Genomic DNA, 27092 nt, shown 5'->3' on the forward strand with positions numbered 1-27092 from the left:
ATTCCTCCCACATTATGTCTCTGAATATACTGGAGGGGAAATTAACAAACAAATGTTCGTGTATAATTCCAGAGTTTATGAGCCCCCTAAACTCGTTTACAGGGCCTTTGTCAGCAGTCTCAGTATGTTTCATTTTTTTTTAATTTCATATTTTTTGGTGTTCCCTTTGGTGCCTTTTATTATTGTATTTTTAGGCTCGACCGAGTGTTTAGCCTACCCTGGCACGCCCTAGGCCTCTGCTGAGACCGAGAGACTGACAGACAAAATTTCAAGACTAAATTTATTCAAATGCAAAAGTTCTTCTCATTCTGTCTGAAGTTTAATATATTTCTCATTGTTGATGAGATTATCTTTATTCCGATACTTTTAATTATCGATAATTGCTGGGCATGAAAATATCTCGTATGAAGGATTAAAATTATTTATAACAACTCCAAAGTCAGCAATTACGGTTAATTATATCGAAAATTTATGGCTGAAAATATGTAAATGACATGTTATGAAAAAATGCGTAATGATAAAAATTGGCGTCAGTGTAATCGACAGGTAGAGTTTGAAAAATTTATCCCCTCGTCCTCGATTTCACCTCTTCTTCTTCACTCTGCAAAATTCTTCGAAGGTCGGCTTTATATCATTCCTCCGGCAACACCCTGCACTTTTCATCGACACGAACGCACATCAATCCTCGACCGGCTCCAATTTTTCTCATCGCTTCTCACCTGAAAAAAAAAAAAAGCTAACCGGTCTACGTGACTAATTATTACGCGTACCTGTCGAAATTTCGCTTTGCACTTCGTTATCTCGGAAATGATACCTTTTTTCAATAATACGAAACGTTATGCATAACTACAGGTTCATTTTTCACGTGACGAAGTTGAACTTTCAATTTTTATATTTTTGTAGTGAAAAATTAATTCTCAATTTCAAGTTTATTGCTGGGAAAATATCGTTGTTCAACCGTTAAAGGACCGCTCGATGATCTTCACGTGACAGAGTATTTTTAAATGCGATGGATTTCATCGCATCATTGCAGCTGTCACCGGTTCGTAATCAACCAAATTTGATACTCAAGGAAAATTAACGGAGTAGAATTTTTCAGCGGTTTGTGACGGACATTCAACGATTTCTCAATGATTATACAATTGTCATGTAATAGCTTCGATACCCAAATAATAGTGTTATGTATATGGCCGCTGACAGCTGATGAAGCGCTATTAATTAATTTCGCTAGATTATATTGCCGTTGCTGCCTTATCTTTTGAACTTATTCAACGTGAAAAAGTAGTTAGAAACGTCAGAGAGATTTTCTCTCGACTTTGAGATATTACATTTCTTATGGGAAAAATTGTAAAGTTAAAAAGAGAATGCTCTATCACGGGGGTTGACTTCAAAATGAAGTAGAAGCCCTCAGTAAGAGCATAGCAAATTCACAGTGTCGAGCTAAATTATACGCACAAAGGTACTGAAATCTGCACATGATCCAAAAGCATTAGACCGGCAATGGAACACAGGGAATAACGAAAAACTGGATAATGTTTAATTCTCTGTGAAACTTGTTCAATGCTTTCTGAGATTTATCATTCACCTCGTCTCTCATACTCAGGCTGAGATAAATGAACCTACATCGGGGTCGACGACACCTCGAATTTCCAGATAAAAATGAGAGGAGAAAAAAAATATAGTCGAAGCAATCCATACTGGAAGTGAGGATGAGGTTTAACTGTGGGCTTTTTTTTTCTCTCTTTATCTTCTTACTGCGGTTTGTATACGGCTTTGCACTACGTACGTGTCAATGTTTTGAGTAAATACACGGATTGTGTCGAGTTAAGTGTCTTCTCTATCTACGGAATTCGGGGATATGGCACCTCTTAACGGTGTCGAAGATCTCCAGGTACTTTACCGGGAGAAAGGGAACAGATAACGAAGTCATTGGAGGACGAAAATGTTTGGTGAAGTGGAGTTGGCTTTGGGTGAATTGCCATTCAGACCCAAAACTCTGAATGACAATTTTTGGACGACCACTTCATTATTAATAATTGGCGAAACGTTTCGGGAAAAGGTACTTCCCATCAATATTTATATGTGGATAAAAATAATGGATAAAAAATATTCGTGAAAAAATTTTGAAATCCAGAATAAATTGTACATTTGTCATTTTTGTGGTCAGTAAAATTTTTTAACTACCGTAATAAACTATTTCCAAAGGTCAAAAGTTCGATAGGATTATTAATCAGGATGGTAATTATTCCTGAAACAAAATGGAGTCAATCCTACAGGAATTTTAAGCCCTTTTGGGACTTAAGTCCATTCGTCTTTTATATACAGTCCAGAAAAAAATTGATATTCGATTTTTTTCGTGCCGTTTTTAATAGAGTCGCTATTAAATTTCAATTTTCATGCAAAAATTGCAATACGATGACGTAAATATTCCCAGACATTTTTACCTACCAACAGCAATCATCGCTTTATCCTCCCACGGTATTCAAATGACGTCAGTTCCTTTATTCCAAAAAATCGTGAAAAAAATCTTTTCATTAATTCATCAGAATATATGCACCAGAAGGGACGCCACAATTGACGCCTCCTCGTGCAACGGTAATTCCCGTTCTCATTAGCATTTCATACAGCTTCACCACTGTAATTTTTTATTTCTTTTCTCGTCACGCGCTCCCAACCCTTTCCTGTGCATTTTGTGACACTTCCTGTCGAGGAACTGTGCTCTTCCTTTCATCCGATCGGATCTCATCAGCGCCATTCTTGTTCGATCTCATTATGTTAGCGACCTCGGTTACCGATCGATATCGGCTAATTGAACGGAAATTTTACTGTGATTTGTTCATCATTAAGAGGCCGTGGAACTTATCCAAATGGATTCCAATTATTATCGCCTTATCTTTTATCTTACATCACATTAAAAGTTTTAGATTGTGGCCAACGGGATAATAAATAAGCCTTTCATTTTGAGTATCTAATGATCCCAGAAATAATAAAAATTTATTGATTTCCGTTGAAATCTTCTTGATGGCACCCGAATGCATTTGCATTTATTATAGAAATATATTTTCTTTCGAAAAATATGTCTCTGATAAGATTTATGCAACAAGTAGCTCGTCATGTAATCAAGCCCCGGTTGGTACCGGCTTTTCGCCCGATTATGTTTACTCACTGCGTTATCCACCTACGCAACAACAATTCGACGTATCCCCAGGTAAACCTCTTCTCGGTTTTATTTCTCCGGGTTTTTTTTTTCTCCAGCTATTCATTGGTGTGGGTGGACGTGTCCCTTCAGTGCATGAAGATAAAAAAAAACGCTCTTCTCCGCTTTGAATTTTTGCATAAAATTTGAATATCAAACATAATTTTTCTAATGAAAAGTTCTATTTTTCCACATCGCAAAATCAACAATTAAATTCCCATATTTTTTATTGCAGTATCGCGTCACAATACGTTAATTTTTGGGCCTTGTCTTGCGTCATGACTCCAACGAAAAACATTTTCATTTAAATTTTAACCTTTAGAATAATAACTGTGCACATTACATTATACAAGATGCAGATCAACCCACAGAATATCACATCTCCACCACGACAAGACAAGTGCGGGCGTCTTACGAAACCATCTACAATTATGATATCACTGATTTTCAAATTTTTATTCTAAGATTGCATGTATCGATGTAAATAAACACTGTTGGTTTATCGGATATGGTATCCAGTGAGACAAGTGAGATAGATAGATGATGACTAATGGAGACCGGGAGATAAAAAAATCCACCTTCAGATTGTTGAACCGTTGTACATCAGTCAGGGCGTCTAGGGTCTCCAAGTCATTGCAAAATCACCTTTCTCTCGTATCTCTGTACTCCTGGCTGTCAACAATATCGTGTACTTACACCTACAACCCCATTGTTCATACGATGTCTCATAGTGAAGCGATGAGTCGTTCGGTGTTTGGGCGCGTGGCACCCACCAAATTAGAGGTGCGCCCAGTGACAATGGTGCCCGGGGCTTGTTTACTCGTCAATAGATTAATCAGGAACTAACCAATGTCTGCAACCAATCAATGATTGAATAATACGTAATACACGTGAAAGGCGGAGAAAAAAGCAATTGCAGATACGCGTAATTTCGTATCAGATAAATCTAACAGTTTGAATGGAATGAGAAAATCCAGCGGAAAAATTCCATCAGAGGATTAATTGAGGCAGAACCCACTTGACTTATGATCAATCAGAGCGTACATACAAATCAATTAGCGCCGTATAACGAAACATTTCCCCAAAATCCGATAAAAAAAAATAACCGAAGAAGTGAACCCAAAAGACTAGACCTTAGTCTTCGGAATCTATTGGTGAAGGGGATGAGGGAAATGTTAATGAGCTGAGACTACCGGATTCCCTCTGTTAGAACTCGTTTTGGAGGAGATGGATGACAGATTCTATCTGCCCCCATCGACCGTCTTAATTATTATGTCTAGCTCGTCGCATTTAAAATTCAACAGTTGGCACACCTCAACGATCTTAGGGCCCTCTGAAACCGCGTGTCATGCAAACTTTTAACAAAAAAAAAATCGAATTGGGAACTGATTGATCGTTCAACTGGAATCCAACGAAATTTTGAATAATAAGAAATTTCCGTGTAATGTTTATAGCATGGTAGAATTTTGGAATTGCAGTGGCGATGAAATAAATGCATTTCCTCGTACCCAGTGAAGAGTTCCAACGAATGAGAGAAACAGAGGGTGTAGGATAGATGCCGATAAGAAGCAACGGTGCCTCGCGCGTTTGTTATTTATGTTCGTACGAGGTGTGGCGTTTCGTATTATTAAAATCCATCGGCTTATCGTGCTTCCGTCCAACAGCCACGAACAACATCACCAGCGGCACCACTTCAAGCGTTCGTGCTGAACAAACCTGAAGTGGATTTTTCCATTCAAAATAATCTTACTTCACGTATCCATTCAACTTCACCGAATTGTCCACTAAAGTTACTGAGTTGAGGCCTAATGAGCTCATTTAAAAATTCAACGTTAAATTTGGTGGGATTTTTCTCTCAATAATCCAAAGCCATCCTAATTTCTTGGATTTAACATGGGACGCCATCATTTTCGAATGAATTTTGCTTAATTCAAATAATAAATTAACTAAGAGTACAGTCAAGTATTTTTTTACTTAAAAAATCCTTTTTAGGAGCCATTAACAATTGTGAGGCACTTTTATGAGACATTTTGGATCACGAATGCAAGAAACCATCTCGATTAATTTGAAAAATTACATAAACATCAGCAACAAACTAATTACAGATACAAACTCATTATTTTCTTTATTTAGTATTAATAAATATGTAACTGATAATATTGTCATAATGCCATTGAGAATAACAACTGCATTATGCGCTCTTAATCGTGTTATGTAATTATTGAATGGTCCTGGTTACCTTTTGGAAATTCAAAACTCAGAGCCGCCCACGTAGACTGGCCATTTTGGAAAAAGTCCGCGTGGACCACCTCGACGTACGAAAATATATAAACCTCGGTGTGGCAGGAGAGAGACTATCGTATACATTCGTGAACGCATCGCGATACCTCGCTTTTTTTAATCGAATATACTCATCCCTCACACGTCGCAGACTCGGAAATAGTGGATGTATTTTTGGGCTACACGTGGGCAGTCTATGTCGCACTTGTTTATTATCTATTCATGGGGAGCAGACTTACACATTCAATCATTGATTTTTTTGTTAAGGAAAAACACTATTATTTATGAAATTGGATGCCCGCACTGTCTCAAGAATTATTCCCTGGGTATTCGATGCATCTTCTTTGCTGGGTCGTTTTGTCGATGGAAGTCGTGCAGCGAAACTGTTTCCGTGATTTCGAAATTTCGTGGAATAATGAAACCCAAGGGTCGGGAAAAATACGAGTCTTGAAAGCTGTTTTGCTTCGTTGCATAAATTTACATTGGAAATTGAGTAGAAATTCAGTACTTTTATAACAAATTAGAATGAGAAAATTAAACTTTTCTTTCGGAGAATGAATTATAATTAATTTTGAAATTAATTATGCGCTTGCTTCCGAATAGTGAATAAATATCCATGAATTCAGTAGCAAAATGGGATAAGTGGTAAACCGAGATAAGTCGAGTTATCTCTATCGAGCTTTTGAGCAATATTTCAGAATACCAGAGAAATAGCGGAATTTTGGTGATAACATTTCTTCTAGCACTCAATTAGCTCCATAAAAATGTAATAATAAAAATCGTGTTAACTTCGTTAGCCTTCACGGTATTCACTGAAAACTCAGGATTCCACATCACCAATTAATTCAATTTACATTTCTGTTTTTTGCTAAAATAAATAAAATAAATAATAAGAGTTGGTGATGAAAAATTTTATGAGATTTTATTATATGCACATTTAATGTCAGTGGTAATAAAATTTGAGATTAAGTATTTTTACAACAAGTAAACTTCTCATGTCTATGAAAATAAAATTGTAGAAAAAGTTATAAAACCCCATGAAATTGAATCGAAATGTTTCTTGGAAGACAGTGAAGAAAATTGCCTCCACCTGTCACCACGTCTTGGCCTTTTGTGACTCTCGACGAGTGTATATCCTAGTAAGGAATAGTAGCCGCAGGTACAGGAAGAGGCCGACGACCTCCGATAGAAGCCGAGTTGGGTTATAAACCGCAGAATACCGTCCCATGATTTTCCGAGACGGCTCTCATCTCGTCCTTCTACATCAACTGCTCTCTTTCAACCGTCAAAATTCCCGACGTAGGGCAATTCTCATGTGAAAAACGGGGAAAAGGGCTCTTAGAGTGAGGAATCACTCTCATACGTCATACCCATGGATTTTCCGGTAATATCTTTTCTGAATGCTCACACGTAGCGATTGGATGTACGTCAGATCCCACCTTACGCCTGCACTAGGTCTTATTATAGGAGCTGTGCCATCCACTGAATACTGATAGCTATCGATCTCTCGTAGAAGTCGATCAGACTGAGGCCGGGACTAAGCTGGACATCACGTACTGGAATTCGCTTCCTTTTCATGCGCTTGGTTCAATCATAGTTGGTATTTTTCACGAGGGAATTAACGGAAATAGTTTTGAAAAGTAATTAAAACTTCGATTCTCGACAAATTATTTTCGACAGCTTGACATTAACGCAACTAAAACAAATTATAAACTTTTAAAGATTTACTGGGAATTCAGTGAAATTCAAAATTTTCACGCTGCTGGTTGGTAAATGCTAGGTCAATTCTCCATTAATTGAAATTTATTGGCGATTAAATAACTATTCGTCGTACCTAGGGATTTCCCTGTGAGGGATTTTTTTAGATGCTCGCACGTACCGCTTGACTGTACGGTAGATCTCACCTTCTTCCTGGGTCTTATTAAAGCGGCCACGGTATCTGCTGCATTCTGATGACTATCGAAGTCGTGTCTAAATCGATCGGACTGATGCAGTTGAACAGACTGATGATCTGACTGGAGTGGACATCACGTACTGAAATTCGCTTCCGTTGGACGCACTCAGTCCTGTTATTATTAATATTTTTTTGAGATAAATTAATGGCGCCAGTATTTAAAAATTAAAATTTCATGAATTGTCGACTAATTATGTTCTCATTTTTAATGTTCTTATAGACCACATTTACCCATTAAACATGAGCCAAATATTTCGGAAGGTTCAAACATCCCGAAAAAAATTATACTCCACGTTTATTAATTATGAATGAAGATATTCCCGGGGGTATTTCAATATTTTAAACAGTCCAATCCTCATTAAAATATATTCCAGTGACACTGACTCCCCTTAATTAGCCCGGGCAGCATCGAAAATTAGCCGTTAGTCTGGGTACAAGCGTTATAAACATTTTTTTTTTGGCCAGCGCGATACTTGTACGAACATGTCTCGGTTGATTATCGTCGATACTGGTACGATCCTTTCGCAAGTTTGAGTCACCGAAAAAGGTGGCGAAACTCGAGAGAGTTTTAACGGTGATTCCCAGGGTCGTCTGATTCTCCAAATGATGCACTCCAGAGTCATGCCCTTATTAGTCAGGAGGAGAAAGAGTGAAATGGGGGAGACGATATTCTCCTCAGGCAATTGTCTTCTCTCCAAATGGAATAGCGAATGACGATGTGTTAGGATACTTTACGCTATCAATCATCATCATGAGATCTCAGGTGATGCTATCCTCCGTAACTGATTGTGATGAGCGGCGTTTGGACCTGCAAATTCGATAAAATTAAGGCAGACACATGGTTGTCCATTTAATACAGCCCTAATTTATTATTTAATTGAATATAAGGGCATCCTAGTAAATTGGCGATTCGTTAATTGATGAATAAATTAGAAAAATTGGAATAAACTGGAGATATTGTATTCATTATTTTCGTTTATCTTTTTTCTTCCAGAAGGAGCCCTAAAGTGAGACCCACCATGATTTGGCTGCCTGTCATTCTGATCTTGAAAGTGCTGGCACTGACAGCGGCCACCAGGGACTTTCGTCACATCTCCTACGAAGGTAAGTAATAAATGATATTTGTTTTAGTCGCGTGTTTGGTGACAAGTGATGTAGATTCTTACTTTCTCTCTATTCTGTGCATAAGAATAATGAAGTCCTGATGATTTGATTGATGATATTTGAATTCACTATGTGTAGTTGATAAACTCGATGATAATGCACATGACGGAAATCTCGAAAAGCTATTTGAACATCACAATTAGATCATCGTCCTCCATCAATCATTTCAGCTTTCTTCATTCACTTTGCTCATTATCTCCCACTTAAAACATGAAGGATCCGTGCATGCGTGAGTAGGTGAGAAATAGTCGTCGATCAAATGTCCAGTATCTCTCGGGTTACCGTTGGCGTTCCACTTTGAAAAAAAAAAAACAGGAACAGCAAGTTTTCTACAGCTACTACATCTTCTTTAAGTCTGACCATTAGTTTTCATCATCATCTTTTGCGAGACGATGGAAAAATGAGGAAAGTACATGTGACCGCTCCCACGGAATCCCACTCCCCATGTATTAAATGGATAGATTGAACTATTTGGTTCATCATGTTTATGGTTTTTTTTTTATTTTCTTGGGGTTCTCTGCAATTGCGGCTGAAGTGCCGCGGAAAATTGATGGCGATCTACGCCGAGAGAAATTTCTATTAATATTTATTCTGAGGCTCCAGTAATCGTGCAACTCACTGCGTTGTTAGAAAAGAAATTGAAATTTCATTGATAATTTAATAGTAATTTTCCTGAGAGAGACGTTGAATTTTATAGAGAAATGAAAAGATATAGAAATTCACATTTCATAGCACATGTTTGAATCTGAATGTTTCTGCTGCATTAAATCATTCAAACAATTGCAATTGAATCATAATTTGTACTTAACAAATTTGTGATTTAAAATCCACGAAAAATTATCATATTGTTACTGGACACTTCTTCGACAAGTCCCATTGTTATTGGAAATTCTCGTATAAAGACTGCGCCCTAGGGTGCATTCAAAAATTTTCCTCCCCTCCTCAAGTCATTAATAATTTTCTCAAGAAAAGTGATTCGATATCCGAGTGAAACCACTTGAAAATCGACAAGAAAAATAATTAATTCAGCCACACGACTCGTAAAGTATCACCCCATCAGAATTAATTCCACCTCATCATCAGGTGTAATCGGTCTGCACAATGATTAATCCCCTCGATTACCATAACTTCCAATTAACTGAAAATTGTATATCCTCAATGTTCTTCATCCCGACGAAAAAAATCACCTCATTACTCTCATTTTCCAGTCTTTCCAATGATAAACAGTTTCATCAGAGAAAGCGGATAAATCCTGCATGATGCTTTCTACGGAACGTCGAGATAATGCCGATTTGTCTGTTATTTAATTTTTTATAAAAAAATAATCGAGTGCGCATTAACATATTGATGAAGATAATTCAAGTACGAGTACTGCCCACGATTGCACGATGCCCTCATGCCGATCTCGGTCCCCAGTCTAATACAATATAATGCTCCATTATTTTTTCGTACCACAATTTTTATCGTGCGAATGCAGAGAGGGATATCGAGTACTCCGTGACGTTGGTAACATTCGATAATCATCATTGGCAAACCCAAAGGCTGTTCCCCGGGTCACGTCCAATTCTTGTCCTGCATTATATCCTTTCGTTCTAAATCTGAGGTTATTAAAAGCTGTCTCGAGAGCCGATCGTTTACGATATCATCGCGGTATAAACTCGGCGCAGTATTATTATCGCACGTCTCGAAATCACCGAGTTCTACTTCCGTATTGGAATGGATATCCATTGCAATCCAGTGATTATCATGAATTGGTTGAGTTGAAAATAGGGTAACTGATGAAATTGCTATGCATGGAGTCGCCAGCTTTCGCATTTTTATTTTTTCCGTCTCTAACGTGTCATCGCTTGAGTGAGAATTTTGTTAAACGAGATTTTACGATCTCAAAAATGTTATTATACATTTTTTTCATACGCTGATAATTTTTTTATGATGAATCAGCGTTATTTTTATTATATCGGTCTATCGCGAAAATTCATAAACCTAGAAAATAATGATAAAAATAATGATTGCTGTGGGGAGGGGGGTACAGTAATCTTCTTATTTTTCAACGATTCGTCCCACAGAATCTGCCTCCCATGTGACCTGCATATAATCCCATATGAACCTGACAACATGAACAAAATAAAGAAGTAACGAGAGTCATTAATTCTTAGTGGCGTCATTAAGGTCAGAAATAAGGACCAGAATTAGGGTAAAATGTTATAATCAGGAAGATTTCTTAAATTAAAAATATTTAAAGGGCTCTATTTTTCCATCACTCATGAATCTTTCCAGTATCTTTTTCTTCTTCCATTTGTATGTGGATATCTATATGTATATACCAGGGAGACCGAGTTTTCCAGGTGATTACATATGCGGAGTACGTGTCCAAGGTATTCTCGATATACAACGGTTAGCATTGAGACCCGGTTACACGTCGTGTTTATCTTTAAAGGAAACACTGGTCGGTAGCTTTTGGATACAAGCATTATGGTTTGTCCCTTTTGTCCCCGGGGGCTTTTATACGCGTCTGTCTAATTTATCGACATGCACAATCGTTAAAGTTGAATTATAGCCAAACGGTACTTCTCACATCAATATGCCCTCCCTCCCTCCCTCCCTCCCGCCGTTCCTTCTGCCTAGGGATTATTTGGATTCAAATATTTCAGGGTCATTATTGCTGGTTTATCGTGGATGCCATCATTCCAATGGTTAATGTCATTTCTGTGTCGGAACTATTTTGAGGTTAAGGTGATTGCAAATTTTCTGAGATGTAATTACGATGGGGCGAACGGTTGTCGCCGGTAGCGCGTGAATCGAATGATACAAATGACGTGTTATCGGTAATTATGTTGTTGCAAGTGTCACTTGTTGGGTAACACCTTGGCGGAAATTATTGCATCAATCGTGAATTGGGAATAGGGTAATTCAGTAGCGCAGGGTGATGAACCGGTTTTCATCGTGAATGATTGGAGATCGATAGAGTTGAATGTAATATTTTTTTCAACTTCAAATTCGACAGGAAATTTCGTTGAATTTCTCTCGAAAATTCTATCAGTCACTCTACAATATTGTTAAACTAGTTTTTAGTGTTTTTCACATTAACAATAATTCGGTGAAAAGTCGTTAAATTGGCCAGTAAAATAAATTCTGTAGAGAATTCAACATCATCGAGTTCTCCGTGAAGTTTTTAATGAGCTTTTAGCTGTTGTACCAAGTTGTTCATTTCCAGACAATTTATTTGTCTGAAAAGAATTGTTTTCGCTATGCCCAAGTAATTTTTCATGTTAACGTGGAGAACAGTAAATTCCACAAAGTATGAAGTATGAAATGAAAAATAATTTCTCTTCATGTGCGTAACAATTACAAACAACTGCAGTCAGAGAAATAATTTGTAGAATAATTCTTCATAGAGATGAAAAAGTGATTGGGTAGTACTGCACTTGAACACCATCACCTAGTGGACGTGCGTCAAGTGGGAGTGGTTCTGGAGTCAACGCATATAGTGCGCATGTGAACGAGACGGTGAGGTCCACGACACATGGCTCGTAAATCTCGTGATCCAGTCGTAAATCAAGTGCATATTTTCCTCGCATTCGAGGGCTCACGTGGAGATTCCTCGAAGACTACCCGACATACGCTTTTGTATCGGTACTCACTAGGGCCTGACTAGGCTGGGACTAGGCGTGACTAAAGCCCGTGTCTCGGGGCGTTGGAAGAATTTTTCACGCTCACTCCCTAGAAAACTGGTCAATCGAGGGGGACCAAGGGGAGAAAGACTCATTTGATTTTTCAAAATGATGACTCCAATTTTCGAACACTAGCTGAATCCTCGACGAGAGAGAGAATTGAAGCTACTACACGTGGGCGAATCGACGGCACGCGCCTCTTACATCCTGATTGGGCATTTCTGTACGAATAGTCCCACCAGAACGACCCACGTTCACCACGTATAAGCGTCTGCACGTATAAATTTCACTTACTGCTTGTATTTTAACTCATCTTTTTTCATCTTATCATCTCCAACCTCCACGTGCGCTGGATTCGCGTGGCACAACGGGCGGTATAATACCACAAGATTCATCCCAGTGAATATTCATGTTTATGGGATGGGATGCGTACTGGGGTGTTATATTTGCATTATGCAGTATTTTCTGGATATCAGTTTTACGCATTTGTTTATTCATTTTTTTTATTGAAACACTCAACAACTGTAGCCATTAATGGGCTTGAATTTCTTAAAAACTACGTTCCCTTTCCATAATCTGTCAGTCGAAGCAATATTCGGTAAATATTGCAGAGCAGTTATGCACATTTTCGGTGAACTTACAGGAAAATGTCCAAAACGTTCCAGAAAAATTACGGAAAGTATGGAACAAATCTGTAATTTTCAAGAATTTTTCTCTCCGCGTGGTAAATGTTTTCAGGTGAAAATTTTAGGGCGCATTGAGTTCTTCTGGCTGAGGATTTCCGAAAAAAAAATGGGAAATTCCATCACGACAGAAAAATGATGGAGATTAGGAATGTACGAATTAATGAGTAATTACGCACTAGTCGCCTCGGTGAGCACATACTGACGTAGATTAACCACACCTGTGTTCTATTAAAATATAAATTTGTCTGATCATTATTATTAATGGAGTTTTCTCCAATACTGATTATTACGATTGACTCTTCATAGTTGCCAGTTCGATGGCTATTTGTTATTGATTACGTTGTCATCAATAAAAATGGCAATGAAGAGGGGGAATTCCAAAGGTATAAGAATGATGAGAAATTTGGCCAACGGTATAATGTTCAAGATGAGGTTCTACGCAGTCCTAGCTGCTCTTGCGTTTGTCTTCATCAACTGCGTAAGTGTTGAATTTTTGATTCTTCTGATTGGAAGTCCCTATCGTCCCAAATTACGTTATCCCATCTGTTTTAAAAGGCCGAGGCGAATAATGCTGCCAATTTGGTGGAAGATTCCATCACGAATACCAAGAGAATTCTTCAGGAATATAAACTCCACTTGAAAGATATTCAGCGCTATTTTATCGATCTTTACCAATTCAGAAAGGAAAATGCGAGTATTGTTGCTGATTCTAGTGTTCAGGAACTACAAGTGAGTTTTTAAAAAATAATTGGGTCTAGTGATTGTGATTGATAAGTCATTATCCAGTGGTAATTGGTTCTGACTCTTAATTGAGGTATTTTTACCGAACATTATTAGTTGTTCACTAGTCTTAGCAGAAGTTTGTAATTCTTAAAATAATTTATGAGTGATTTTCAGAAGAGGTCCATTAAATATAATTTACCCAAAAATATAAAACGTCAAATCTAATGAGAAATTCAATCGAGTTCAGTTCCTATTGGTCTAGCAGAACAAACGATAATTATTTAATTCTTTATGTGTAATGTTAAGCCCCAATTCGAGGATGCTAGTGGACTAGGAAAAGACACAGACAAATGTCTTAAAGCTTTGAATGTAGTCGTTCAACACGCCCTGAATATTCACATGGACACAACGAGACTGTGTGAGGACGCAAATCTGCCCAATTTCATAGCTTATCGGCGTCAAGTTGACGAGTTGCTGAAAGTGAGTGAATTATTCCCGCAAAAATTTAATTACTAATGAGTCAAACATCACGATATTTCCATTCATATAGGAAGGTGATGGATTCGAATCTCAAATCCAGATGAATATTGACAATTGTAAGAATGAGACAGACTACGATGGATGTCTCACTCTTGGAGCCGATTTACTCAATACTTCCGCAGTGAATTGGGCAACAAGGGTGACCAATATGAGACTGAAGGAGGCAGCAGACACCATTGAAGCCAAGAAACAAATTCCTTTGTGCGTCAACTCGTCGTTCACCAGATTCGCAATGCAATTGCGCACCGTCAATGGAATAGCTCGATCGTGTCTCAATTCACTTATGGAAACGACTAATTAATTTCTCTTGATTGGGAGAAGAGTTGTTAATGAGTCATCTCAATATAAAAATTTAATTTGCAAGTTGCATAATTTTGACGATAAAATTATTATCGTGTGTTCAAATAATTGCGGTGAAAATGGTCTCAAATGAAAGATCTAGTGATCGATAATAACAACGAACAACATTCCCTTGACCTAAAGTGGCCGAAGTAAGCGACTTCCGGTAGCGAATGTTATCCGAGTAAATAAACGAATAAATAAATGAACAAATCGTTCATGGACCAACGAAATAAAAATTCCAGTTTCACTTTATTCCATCCATCAAAGGACAAGTGGATTAATTGAGTTAGTCGCTAACTTCATGCGTAAGACCACCGCTACATGTTCTTATTCGAGGCGGGAAATTCAAAGACAGCGTCCGTAGTGTGCAATTGGGCTCGTTATTCTACGAAATAATGAATTGTGACATCAAGATGATGTTAATTGTTGTCATTTCTAACCCTTTCCAAGACCGCCTCTTCACACGTGACTTCCCGGAAGCCCTGGGATTCCGTGTGGTGGAAGTTCCACTGTTACTTCTTCTAACACTCCAGGTGCTTATTAAGAGAAAAACAGGAAATCATCGGAGGTCTTTAGCGCCAACTCGGTTTTAATCATCGTCAAGAGCGTCTTGCCATGCGCTGATGGGTGTAAACTCGTTTCGATCAGTCCCTTAAATTCGGACGTCTGCTTAAAAGGCGTGTGATACACACCGAAAAGCCGAAACCTCATTTGACAACACCTCTCACGTACTCCTTATATGGAATTCCGTTGGTTGGTAGCTATAAAATCACCATAAAATCAGTCCCCTCGTTCATGATTTGTAAACGAAGCTCTTGGTAATGCGCTATTTTTATTTATATATTTTTACCCATTTTATGCATCCCAGGGCGTCAGTCTGAGACATAAGTTAGCGCTCTCCGTTAAAAGAATCCCCGACCGAGTACTTCAGCAGAATTTATTCGGTGGAAAGTGAGTCTCAACAAATCGTAAATAAAGTCTCATCTTATTTCGTTACTGTTTGCCCCCTCTGGGGGATGGCGCTGCAGTGGGTGTTGAAAAAACGTGTTCTCGAGAGGTTGAAGAACATACTTGGAGTATAAAAGGCGTGTCCAGATCGTAGAGTAAAAAGAAGACATTTGAGATCTACCCGTATGCAAAATATTTTTTGGTTCTTCAACAGTTCTTTTGTTCGATCCCAGCGAGAGATAAAAAAAAAACAATGGAGAAATATATCTTCCATGTTTTTATTATTTTCACTGAGACATTTTGACATTTATATTTCTCTTTCAGAGCAAATGCTCATGCTGGTAAGATTCCTCACAATTTTTAATGGTCAAAATGAGACTTTTGATGCTGTAAAATACTTGGAAATTTATCCCGAAGGTTAATGCCTCTCTCAGCATCTTCTCGGTCACTTATTCATTAGTTTGTCTTTTCTCATACACGAATATTCACTGTGGGCAGGGGAATCTAGTAATTAAGGCAATGAAATAACCGAGGGAATGCCAATTATCACGTCAATCCAATTGTATACAGATGAAAATCGAGAATAACACTCCCTATTTTGGTTTTCAATGGTAGCTAACTGTTCGGTTTATCTTGGGAATAGTCCGAGTGCTATTCCCGTTCCAGAATCCGGCAATTAGCTGATCCAATTATCGCGTCAATCCGCAAGGAGGAGGGTCCTCCAAGGCGGCGCCTCTTGTATTCCAGGGATGAAGTTTTTTTTTTCTCCCATTTCCTCTGGTCTCTTCACCAAGGTCGTCATTACGAGGGAGTGTAAAATGGAGGGTTTGGACTGTTACTCAATTCTACCTGTTTTCGTAATTAATTGGAGGACGAGGATACCCGGAAACTGATTTCATTTTTTCCTGAGGAAAAAATATTTCACCTTACGTCGAGGTATGAATTCACGTCAAGACAACATGTCCTATCTGCATATGGATTTTTAAAGTGAACTCCTCACACTGGACAACAACTCCGTGAATTTAGTAAACTGAACGACGGGAGTTAGAAATGATAAAAATCTCGGAAAAAATTTCCAGGATTCGATTTAAATTGATTTTTAAATTGAATGATATTATCCTGTCATTTACACGGAGAGAAAAATTTTGTAAAAATTACGGAACAGTTACGCATTACGGAACAGATACGTAATTTTTAAATAATTTTTTTCTCCCTGTAACGATAGAACAGGTGAAAAATATATCTCTCACTCCCATTGGTCGTCAGATATTTTTTTCACGTTTCAATCAGAGAACTAGAGCAAATGCACTCATGCGAAGTGGCTGCTGTGACCCTGAGATACTCAATGAACAAAAAGAAACCAATCTTGTGAATGAAAAAAACTATTAAATCGATTCTGCTGGCACAACATGGACACGTCCTTGATTTCAACTTTCAATGGGCAGTTGCACTCGGTGGCATCGAATGGCACGACAAATCTTCCCTCTCCCTTCCCCCCTCTTCCCCTTTCACCCTCACTCCCTCTCACAATCTCAACGTACATATCCGTCTCGCCACTTGTACGACAAAAAATCGCCCGCATCTCAATCACGAAACGAAATGCCCCACCATCATCTCTCCTTGTTTCTCCACTCGTCTGCCTCGTTTTATATGGTGTGGAACTCTCCCACTGGTTCCCCCTCATGTACCTTGTGTACAGAGAGCGTTCACCATTAGGGTCGAAGACCTGTCCAACGAGACGACGACGAGCTTCTCAGCTGCACTTTCAAGACTAAAGAATGCACTTCACGTACTCATGGGATTTTTACTATGGACTTCAGGATGAACTTGAACTCAGTGGTTTTGGTGTAAAAAAAATCAGACGGAATTGAAATTGAAATTTTGTTTTTCTGAAAAAATGCTAGAGGCGCCTGATTATTTTTTTTATTGATTGATTTAGCACTTATTTTATGATGAATAATAATGTTTGAAGTAGTACAGGGGTGAAACAGGTTGTCTCGTCCTTGATTTGCTCATGAAATTCCCCCATAAATGTTTCTTTAACAATTTTCTTCATGAATGAAATGACGAAATAACCCACTCCCTCATTAGATGTGAGCCAACACCCCTTGATTATTATCGTCACGCAGAGTGCCACAAAATAAATTCCAGAGAAACGAATATCCCTTCAATAAAGTGAAAAGAGAAGTGTGAATCGAACCAGTGATGAAAAAAAAAATGGCAAAAATGTAGAATAAGCTTCTGGTGTCACGCTACCTATTCCCTTTGTCGAAAAATAACTCACCAGTAATTACAATCGAAATTCAATGCGAAGTGCCGGGTATTAATCCCCCTGTCGCCTGTAAAACCATTCTCTCATGATGTTTTATTGGAGCTTCTTTTTCACTCGAGTGAATTCAAGGGATTTTAACGCAACTCGCGTGTACGAGATAAACGACCGGATCGTCCCATTCGGATCGCGGTTGAGGTTCAATGGTAACAGCGTTACTTCACGTACAAGATCTCTGCAGAATGGACTTCTTCTTTCCCCGGTGTTCTCCCATTCCTCTTTATTCTTCCAATTCGTCTCAGTTGTTTCCCCCGATACCAGTAGAGTTGTGTCGTCACCGAAGTGCTTCTTCATTCTTTATATAAAAGGTCCGTCCATGCCGATGTGGCTTCAGCACTCGCACATGCAGCACATGCAGCACGTTACCGAGAAATTCGCGCATAGTATTTTCATTTAGAACGAGCGATAAATGTTCCCAAGATTTTTTTATAAATCGTGCGCTAAGAAAAATTGAACAGGATAACTTTCTTTATTTTTGATGATTAATATTTCTTTAAGACGATGCGTCGGTACAACGGACGTTTTTACTACTTGAATTAGGTATGTGTTCGGTAATGTTCCAGTCAAAACAATATTCGGTAAAAATTACGGTAGAGTTACGCACTTTTTCAGTGAACCTTCAGGAAAAAGTCCAGAACGTTCCAGAAAAAGTATGGAACGTTCAGTAAAAAAATTCATAACTGTTCCGTAATTATTACTTACTAGTCTTTTGACTGACTCTACTGACTAGTCCTTTGACTGGCACATTACGGAACAGGTACTTAATTTTTAAAGAATTTTTCTCTTCGTGTATTCACCATCCCCACGCAAATAACTGAAATCGATTACCAACACAACGTTCAAAAATAGTTTAATAAGAAAAATAACAAAAATAACATTTCAATAGGTTTTGACTCATTAACTATAGTATCTGTTGTTACATTCAACTGTGAGAATTCCCTCCAGGTCCTCACACTTCTCATTCTCCCCACAAATAATTCAGTCCTCAACAATGAAAAAAAACCTCATTTGCATAACCCCTTCCCCCCAAAAAGTCCCTTCACCGCAGACTGAACTACCCCCCTCATTCTCTGAGTTACCACATATTGGTGTACGTCGTCCCTGAAAACCCCAACTGCATCTCAAGAAAAATCACCTCGGCCTTGTGGACCACCAGGTCATCGTCCCAATTTTAATCAAATATTTTCTTTTTTACGATTCCCCGAAACATCCAGGGGATCAAGGTACTATTATGCACCTATCAGACCAAACCCTCTCCCTTCGCTGTCCTCCCCCTCGCGCCTCTCATCCAAACAGTTTCTGAACAAACCAAAAAAAAAAAAACAGAAATAAACCATAACTTGAAAATGAAAGAAAAAAATAAATAAAAACACTGGATCTGAAGCTGAAGGGGGAAAGGGGTGTGAGGGAGGAGGTATACCTTGACACACGAAGTTTCTTCAGTAAGATCAGGTTATGCTAACTGGAGCCACTGCCGTCCAATGCATACTTATATGCCCGGGACTACCTTCGGTGAATCGTTTTCTTCAGCCAGAAGGGAAAAGACGAGATAATGGAGTGACTGAGTGGAACAGGGAGAAATGAAACGAGGGATCGGTGAGGAGGAGGAGGAGGGGGGGGGGTGAGTTGGATCTCGGGCATATAAGGGAGTCAGTTGCGTGCAACTGAAACGAAAGAGGAGATGTGCCGCGGGCGGACGCGGGTAAAAAAAGAATGAAATGAGATAAAATGGAGTAGTGGTGGAAGAGCCGATGAGGGAGGGGGAGGAGGGAGCAGCTCTACGTCCTTGTCGAGACGACGGCTCCACCATGATTGCGCTCGTCCGATTCATCCTTGCGGCCTTCGGAAGGTGAGGGGAATCATCTAGTTTTTTTTGGCGATGGGCGGGGGGGAGGGCAGAGGTGTTAGAAGGGGGAGTGCAATTAGGGTCTGTTATCGATACTAATTATGGGATTTTCTAGAATGTCTTCTTGTTTTATTATAATTTCTTTAGTATCTCGATGTGTTTATATCGCGATCATTATATTTTTAATTGGTTCATATGAATTGAATTTTATTGGGTAGGAAATTAGATTATGGAGTAATTAAGCCAATTGGAGAAATTTTTTTTTATATTAATAAATGATTCGGTGGTCGTGATGATAGAGGGGGATATGCAGTTATTGGCAGGGGAAATTGTTGATTTCGGTGAATGAAGGGGGTTGTAATGGGTTTGGTAGTTGATTATGAAAGTTGGGGCAGGAGTTCTTATTGGATGATACTTCAATAACCGGAAATTGTGAAAAAAAATAATTCCTCGAACAACCCCCACATTTGGAAATTGAAAAAAACCGGGGGAAAGTGATTGAAATGAGGCCTCGCGTGATGAGTGAATCGACGGAGCGTGACTTTGAAACCCATAACTGTAGAATGGACGCTCGAACTGATCTACAAGGACGCGAGTTGGCGAATTTGCTTTTTCTCCGTGTCTACGGAAATTTTGTAACGTGACACTGATACGGAGTCAGTTGGGCGATGATATTACTCTGATTTTGTTATTTCAGCGAAATTAATAACCGTTTTTGGTAGCTTATTCGTTAAGATCTTTCGTTTTCATGCCTGCGAGAATTGAGTCGATGAATATAATTTGTAGTTTAACAAACTGATAAATCGATGATTGAGTGATCAATAATTTGGAAAGAAAATGAAGAGAAATTTCTTACCCACTAAATAATTTCTGCGTCGTTCATAAATAAGTTCTCATTATTATTTTTCATTTGGCTTCTGTACATTTTAGTGACATTAACTGATTTCCATAAATCAAGGGCCCAATTCTTCCGTAAATTTTATATTTATTTAAAATGAATGAATTATTCAAAAAAAATTACGGATGTAAATTCCATTTTATTAAAGAAAATCCAACAGACGCGTGCATATCAAAAGCTCAGAATAAACTTATTGGACTCCTTTCATCTTCCAGTACACGCATTACATGCCCAACATGGCCTTTGGAATCTTCCGTTTTCACAAATCCGTGAATTGGGTCGATGCTTAAACCTTTCGTTTAATAAACTGATAAATTAATGATCAACTGATCAATAATTTAAAGAGAAAACGAAGAAATTTCTCGGCTGTCATATAATTCTTGCTTTGTCAGTAAATAACTCGTCATTATAATTTCTCCTCCCATTTTCACGTATTATCCACGCTTTGTACTGGCATTAAACAAATACGATAAATCCCTTATTCAATATTTCTCTAAAATCGACATTCCCCTGGAATAAATAAATCATTCATTTCATCAGAGAGAACATATTCATTAAAATGAAACACACACAAAGAAAGATAAAAATGTATAATCTCACATTCTCTTTGAAACATTGAACAAATTTCATAAATCATCAATCTACATTTCCATTTAAATACCACATCCACCTCGAACGAATAGAAATATTTAAAAATTAATTGTCACTGGTAACCCCCACCTTACCTTCTCCCTTAACCCTTTCCGCAAGAAATTAAGAATCCAAAAGGCTCGTGTGCATCAAAAGCTGCATGAAAACCGGGAATAAACCGATTGGACTCTTTTCGTATTCCATTACACGCGTTAAAGGCCCAACGTGGGTGGCGAATGTATCCCCCACCCACAATCTCCCGGCGATTAACGTTCCCCATCAAATAAGGATACACCCGTCTCCCATGCCCATTGCGAGTCAACGCAACTCCTCTCGTTATTGTCACGTTCTGAATTTCCATGCAAATGATATTTTTTTTTTCCTTCACTCCTATTTTTTACTCGTCCGTTATCACCGTTCCATTTTGCCTTTTATCTCATGAAGATACGTGCACTTGGTGTTTACTGAAACAAGTCTTGATGGAGTAACAGTGTGTTGTGTGTATTTCACCCAGAGGTGGGTGAGAGATAGAGGGGATGGTGGGGTGGGAGGGGGGAGGGAGAGGAGAGGATTCTAATCTAATCCAGGGAAGCTTCCTAGAAGCTCGATACGCCTCGTCAGCTCTCGCCGTCGGCGGTGTCTAATCTCGTTTAGGATATGTATCCCCCTCGGTTTTTTTTTATTTCCCCCTCTTTTTCTTGTTTTGCTACTCACCAGATTGGACCCCAACGCAATCCAGACGGCACGACGCTGTCAGCACGAGTGTGAAAATAAACTTTTGGGCGGGTCGGAGAGATGAGACGAGACTGAGAAATAATAACTGGTGAATTTGAATGGTGTGAGATACAACACGATTGTACGTTTATCAGATAATTTTGGATTTTGCAGAAAACTTTATGGTGGGATGAAAGCTCTTTTTAGGGCTTCCGAGTACAGGCGTGTAATGTACTATTGATTAAGGGATTTCACGGTTGGGGGTTACAATACCTCGTGTTTTGTATATTAAATTTACATCACGGAATGGTAATCAATAGACAAGGCAACTTTACTGCGGAACTTATAGACAAGTCGAATCAGTTTGCTGGAAAATTCTGGGGAAGTTTTCTTTAGTTTTTGATTGAAGTTTTCAATGGAGAATGTACGATAGGAAAGTTGATAGGATTCGATTTTTCAATACAACTTGTGCCGATATTTTTTATAACAATTGCTTGTCCGAGTTTTTGCAGTTCTTTGAGGTGAGATGGAGTTCTTGAAAAATTTTTCTGTTAAATAATTTAGTGGAGATTTTTTTCACACTAAACTTGCAGTTTCGTGCTATAAAAATCTAATCTGATATTCATTAAACTTCCAGCAAGTTTTTCATTGAAATTGTCGCTCTAATTAGCAGGGGTTGAAGAGAAAATATAAGACATGACAAGTTATGAGACAGTTTTGGATGACTAAATGAAAAATACTTGCAGCATACAAATGCAAATAAGAAAATATCTAGAAAGTGAAAAATCTTGAATTCATGTAACGAAAGGAATTAGAGCGCAATTTACGGATCGATAGCCAGTCAATAATCTCTCCAAAGGATATCAGATGTTTCGATTGCGCAAAAAACTGCCGTAAGAGGTGATCGATCATTCTCGAATTATCGATACGGAAAAATATAGTTGATTAATTTGCCTGAAAAATGGACAAAAAATCAATGAGGAATTTAAAGACACGTGGAATACGAAAGTTGTTCCGGATAACTGCCTTTGAGCAGCCGAAATTTCGTCGTATTACCGATAAGAGCCGAAAATGAGCGTCAATTATCGATCCCCAGAGCCCATGGTGATCGCGAAAATGTCTCATTCGGAAATTTAATGATTTCTTGTATCAGTTCTTTCGGCTCTAATTAGCGTCAGTGATTTCATCACTCGCGGAATATTTAACTGTCGTTACTTTAAACCATCACGATTGAATGCAATGCGTCGTTGCGGTTATAACGAATGAAACACCGAGGAAAATCTCGGTATTTTACTGCCACACGTGGGACTTTATCTCGATTGCATACTAAAGATTCTGGTATTATTTTTATTAACAGTTAGAAAAACGCGATAAAATGTTTAGCTTGCTCAGTCAACTAATGTACCTGACGTCATTGATTATGTCAGATTGTTGGAACTTTGCGATTTGTTTGGCATTCCAATTATGTAATATTGTTTTAATTGGCTGGGCCGATGCGGGTGGCTATTTATTTTATTGCGAAACAGGTGTCTCTCGGGTTCAAGTACATTTTCATAGCTCCAAGAAAACATGAAGATGCATTTTCTCAAGACAACTTCTTCCACATTCGAAAACGCCTCTTTCCTCATGCAATTCCTCTAATCCATTATTCTCATCACCGACTAATTTTAAATAAAAATCATTCGACATTTAATTTTTTCGTTAATTCCAAATCACACGACACGCGCCGTAATTTTTAAACAATTTTTCTATTTACGGACGATTATATTCCACCCGGTCCCACACGAACTCTACTAACACTCCCTAACATTTACAATAACTCCGAATTATTTCCAAATGCTCCCTCTAAAAAACTCCCCCGAGTCTCCGCCTCCAAATGAATATTTCATCTCTCGACCATAAAAGAGCAGTCCAACAATTCCTGGGAAAACTCTTCACCAATGGAAAAACTATGAATCAAAGGGGGAAGTTGACGTTTACCAGGAAAGAGGCACCCGATTGCATTTACGCATCATCCAGCGGAGAATAAACAAAAAAGAAACCCTGGAACCAGGGAGGAACAAGTCCTCGGTCGTTAGTCTCAGAAGAAGGGAGTAGTAAAGGGTGAGGGGGGACGGAGACGGGGGGGAATTGATACGTGCCAGGCATGTATGGATGTCGGGTGGTTAAATTTTTCTCGCTAAAACCTCAACTTTCAAACATGGTGGACGAAACGACTATAGGAGAATCGATGGGTTGCTTTACGAGTAAGCCGTCTCTCTCATTTTCTTCTGTACCGATGGCTCGTTACGACTCAACGCCGTATGGTGTTCCTCCTGTGTTGCACTACTGCATATATGGGGGTGGGTGGGTGGTAACAGTGGAGAGGAGGGAGTAATATATGTGCTCTGTGAAACGAGCAAACCAAGAGGATATTTCTCTCGTCCTTCGCCAGGATGAGAGACTCTCTTCCTCTCGTTCACTCTTATCTGCAATTTTCGTTTCATCTTTATCTGCAGTTTTGTTTCTCCTTTCTGCGCCCCTTTTCTCACTCCCCAGAGACATTTTAACGCGGCTGTAAAGCAGGCATTTTGTATATCGGTGTCGGGGCTATGGGGGGGTGGGGAAATGAGAAAACGCATAACTGAGGAGACACTAGTGGATAGCAATGGCAATGGATGAGATAAACACGGTTGGAGACCTCTTCAAGAGGGAGGACTGTTGCTTCATTGGAGAATGGAGATTATACTTCTTTTCGGTTGGAGGATTCTGGTTTATTGGAGCTCGTGGTGTTTAATAATTTTTTATGGCGAGTATCAACGGTTTATGGGAGACTGATAAAAGGGGTTGTGGTTTTATGGGGGATTTATGGGCAGGACGGTGGATTATTTTTTTCCTTTGAGGTTTTTGATGGTGAAGTTCTGGACGTTGGTGAGGGGAAAATTTGAGATGTTTGCGATTACAAATATTTGATTATGAAGTTTGTTATGGTGAAGGGTTTGCAATTTTGATAATTGATTATACTTAGGAACATGCTTCTCTGAATTCGTCTGTTACTTTTGACAGAATCTCCAAGGGTTAAATAAAATGTCCAAAAATAGTCGTACAACTGTCAATGACTCCTTAATCTTTGCAAAAATACCTGATGAAAAGTGGTGTGTGATCGTAATGCCAATCAACAATGTTCTTCATGTTATTAGAAACACGGAAATTCAGTTGAGATTGAATTCAATAAAATGATTTCACAAGAAATCCTTGGGCAACCTCTGAAATAATTTTCCCTCTAACGATAAATCGTTTATTTTTCCAGATTTAGCAGAGAGAAGCAGTCTGTTCCATGACGAGGGCGTGACGACGTACTCCCAACTTCTCTTCGACGTCGCCAGACAGCAGGTCGTCGTGGGTGCAAGGTAATAAACAACCTCAAATTATCCATTCAGGCTAATCATTTAAAGATAAAATACATACAAATAATTCAACCGGCTCTCGCGAATCAGATCACGCCGCCTTATCTGCTAACAACCAGCGATTAATTTTCGTTCATCGGCGTGAAGGGGAGGGGGGGATACCCCCGCCGCGGTTGAACCTCAGCTGTGACAAAATTATAATTCAAACGATACCATACCTGCTTAATGATGTTTATTTGATGTTTACCGCACACTAATCACTCGACTATTAAATGTTAAGAGGGAAAATTTTTATTTTCAAAGTCTATCAATTGGCGGAGTTTATATTGACATAAAATCCCGAGGAATTGAGAGATAAAATTAAAAATTGTGTCATTAGAAAGCTGGGTGGGGCAGAATAGGTTATTCACCCTCTGAGAAAAAATGAAAATGAGAGAAAACGAGGTAGCTGTTGATGAATAAAATTTTTTATCTAATTGTTCCCATTTATTTTAATTAGCCGGGCATTGATACCTAATATTGACCAGTTATTTTAAATTGTTGAAGAAATTACGATTTAAAATTTAAAAAGTCGGTAATGAGATTGCTAAATAGGGGACAGTGAATCATTTCCTCTTCTCCGCTCTAAACTAAATTAAAATAAGAGGAAACAGCAGAGAAACTTTGCGTTTGGTTTATCGCAAAATTATTTAAAAAATTGTGGCGCATTTTTAGGGGGTTTCCAGATTGTTTGTAGATGCAGAGGTAAATTGGGGTGTTATTTACTGGAATATCTCGCGTAATTTTCTGATGCCCAGTAGCAATAACCTTCGGGTACATATCGTTAAATCACAAATAGCGGTTGAAAGAATCATAAAGATTTCTGTCGATGTCCCATAAATTTGAAAAACCCTCAACAAATCGCTATTATCTTCTATTTTCCTATAACCCCCAGTGTGTGGAGACAAACGTTAGCCGCAATCGCGATAAACATTTATCGCACCAACGCATCCACGTCAACCATTCAGTGGAAATAGAAATAACAAAAATCGATTAAAAGAATGAGAATGAGAGAGATGTTATAACACAATTGAGCCAGGAATTTTTGCGGTACAGTGTGAATTCTCTGTCTTGGAATTGTCATGGGGTTGTTGAACCGGTGGTAACTGAGAATTGAAGAAATAAAGGAGAACGGAATTAGTGTCCCTTGGATTTATTTTCATGAACGGAAAGGGAAATACGGAAGTGATTTGAGTTCGATGACGTCGCAGAGCGATTGTACTACTGGTAGTTGTTTCTTTGGCACTTTACCAACTGTACACAATTTCATTCGACGTTTCAGACCATTGGGTATAATGTTCACTGAATTGAAAACCATTCGGCGTTTGTGCCTGGGAATAGATTTTCCTTCCGATAATGCCAATGAGAATTTTGCGGTGGTTCACGTTAGACAAAACATCGGGATTTTTTCCGGGGATTTTTGCTGGATTTTGGGGGAATGAGCTTTGGAGAAGTGCCAAGTTGATGTTTGACACGGGGAAATTACTACTGAAGTGCCAGCGGAAAAGGAAATACGTGGGGGAGGGGGAAAAAATTTTCCTGTTGAGGAATTTGTTGACTTATCGCAAAGTTGAATGCAAACATTTAATGAAATTTTTATCACGCCATTAATTGATATATTTGATGATTGAAAATGGTCGAGTGCGTAATCTGGTGGATGGTAAACCGTGGAAGATAGTTTGATATCCTTAAACAGAAAAAAAAAATCAATTCTTCTTCACCTCTAGTGGAAACGCTGAATTTTCT

The 27092-nt window shown here is 38.6% G+C and overlaps 2 protein-coding genes across 4 annotated transcripts in view; both read left to right on the plus strand.

Annotated features, from left to right (window-relative positions):
- Positions 1 to 27092, plus strand: part of Sema5c (Semaphorin 5c) — a 65796-nt gene that overhangs the window by 23796 nt on the left and 14908 nt on the right. For all 3 annotated transcript variants that reach the window (XM_064125240.1, XM_064125258.1, XM_064125248.1), the window contains exons 2-3: positions 8425 to 8534; positions 25211 to 25310. In XM_064125240.1, the coding sequence (XP_063981310.1) occupies positions 8450 to 8534; positions 25211 to 25310 (185 nt within the window). In that variant the 5' untranslated portion in view covers positions 8425 to 8449. The remainder of the gene's footprint in view (positions 1 to 8424; positions 8535 to 25210; positions 25311 to 27092) is intronic.
- LOC135164734 (uncharacterized) lies at positions 8546 to 16514 on the plus strand. The gene is made up of 5 exons (XM_064125376.1): positions 8546 to 12538; positions 13258 to 13429; positions 13507 to 13680; positions 13981 to 14154; positions 14225 to 16514. Exons 2-5 carry the CDS (start codon positions 13307 to 13309, stop codon positions 14513 to 14515), a joined length of 762 nt encoding a protein of 253 aa, XP_063981446.1. The 5' UTR covers positions 8546 to 12538; positions 13258 to 13306; the 3' UTR covers positions 14516 to 16514.

The sequence above is a fragment of the Diachasmimorpha longicaudata genome, chromosome 1 (genome assembly GCF_034640455.1).
Source record: "Diachasmimorpha longicaudata isolate KC_UGA_2023 chromosome 1, iyDiaLong2, whole genome shotgun sequence".
Classification (NCBI taxonomy): Eukaryota; Metazoa; Arthropoda; class Insecta; order Hymenoptera; family Braconidae; genus Diachasmimorpha; species Diachasmimorpha longicaudata.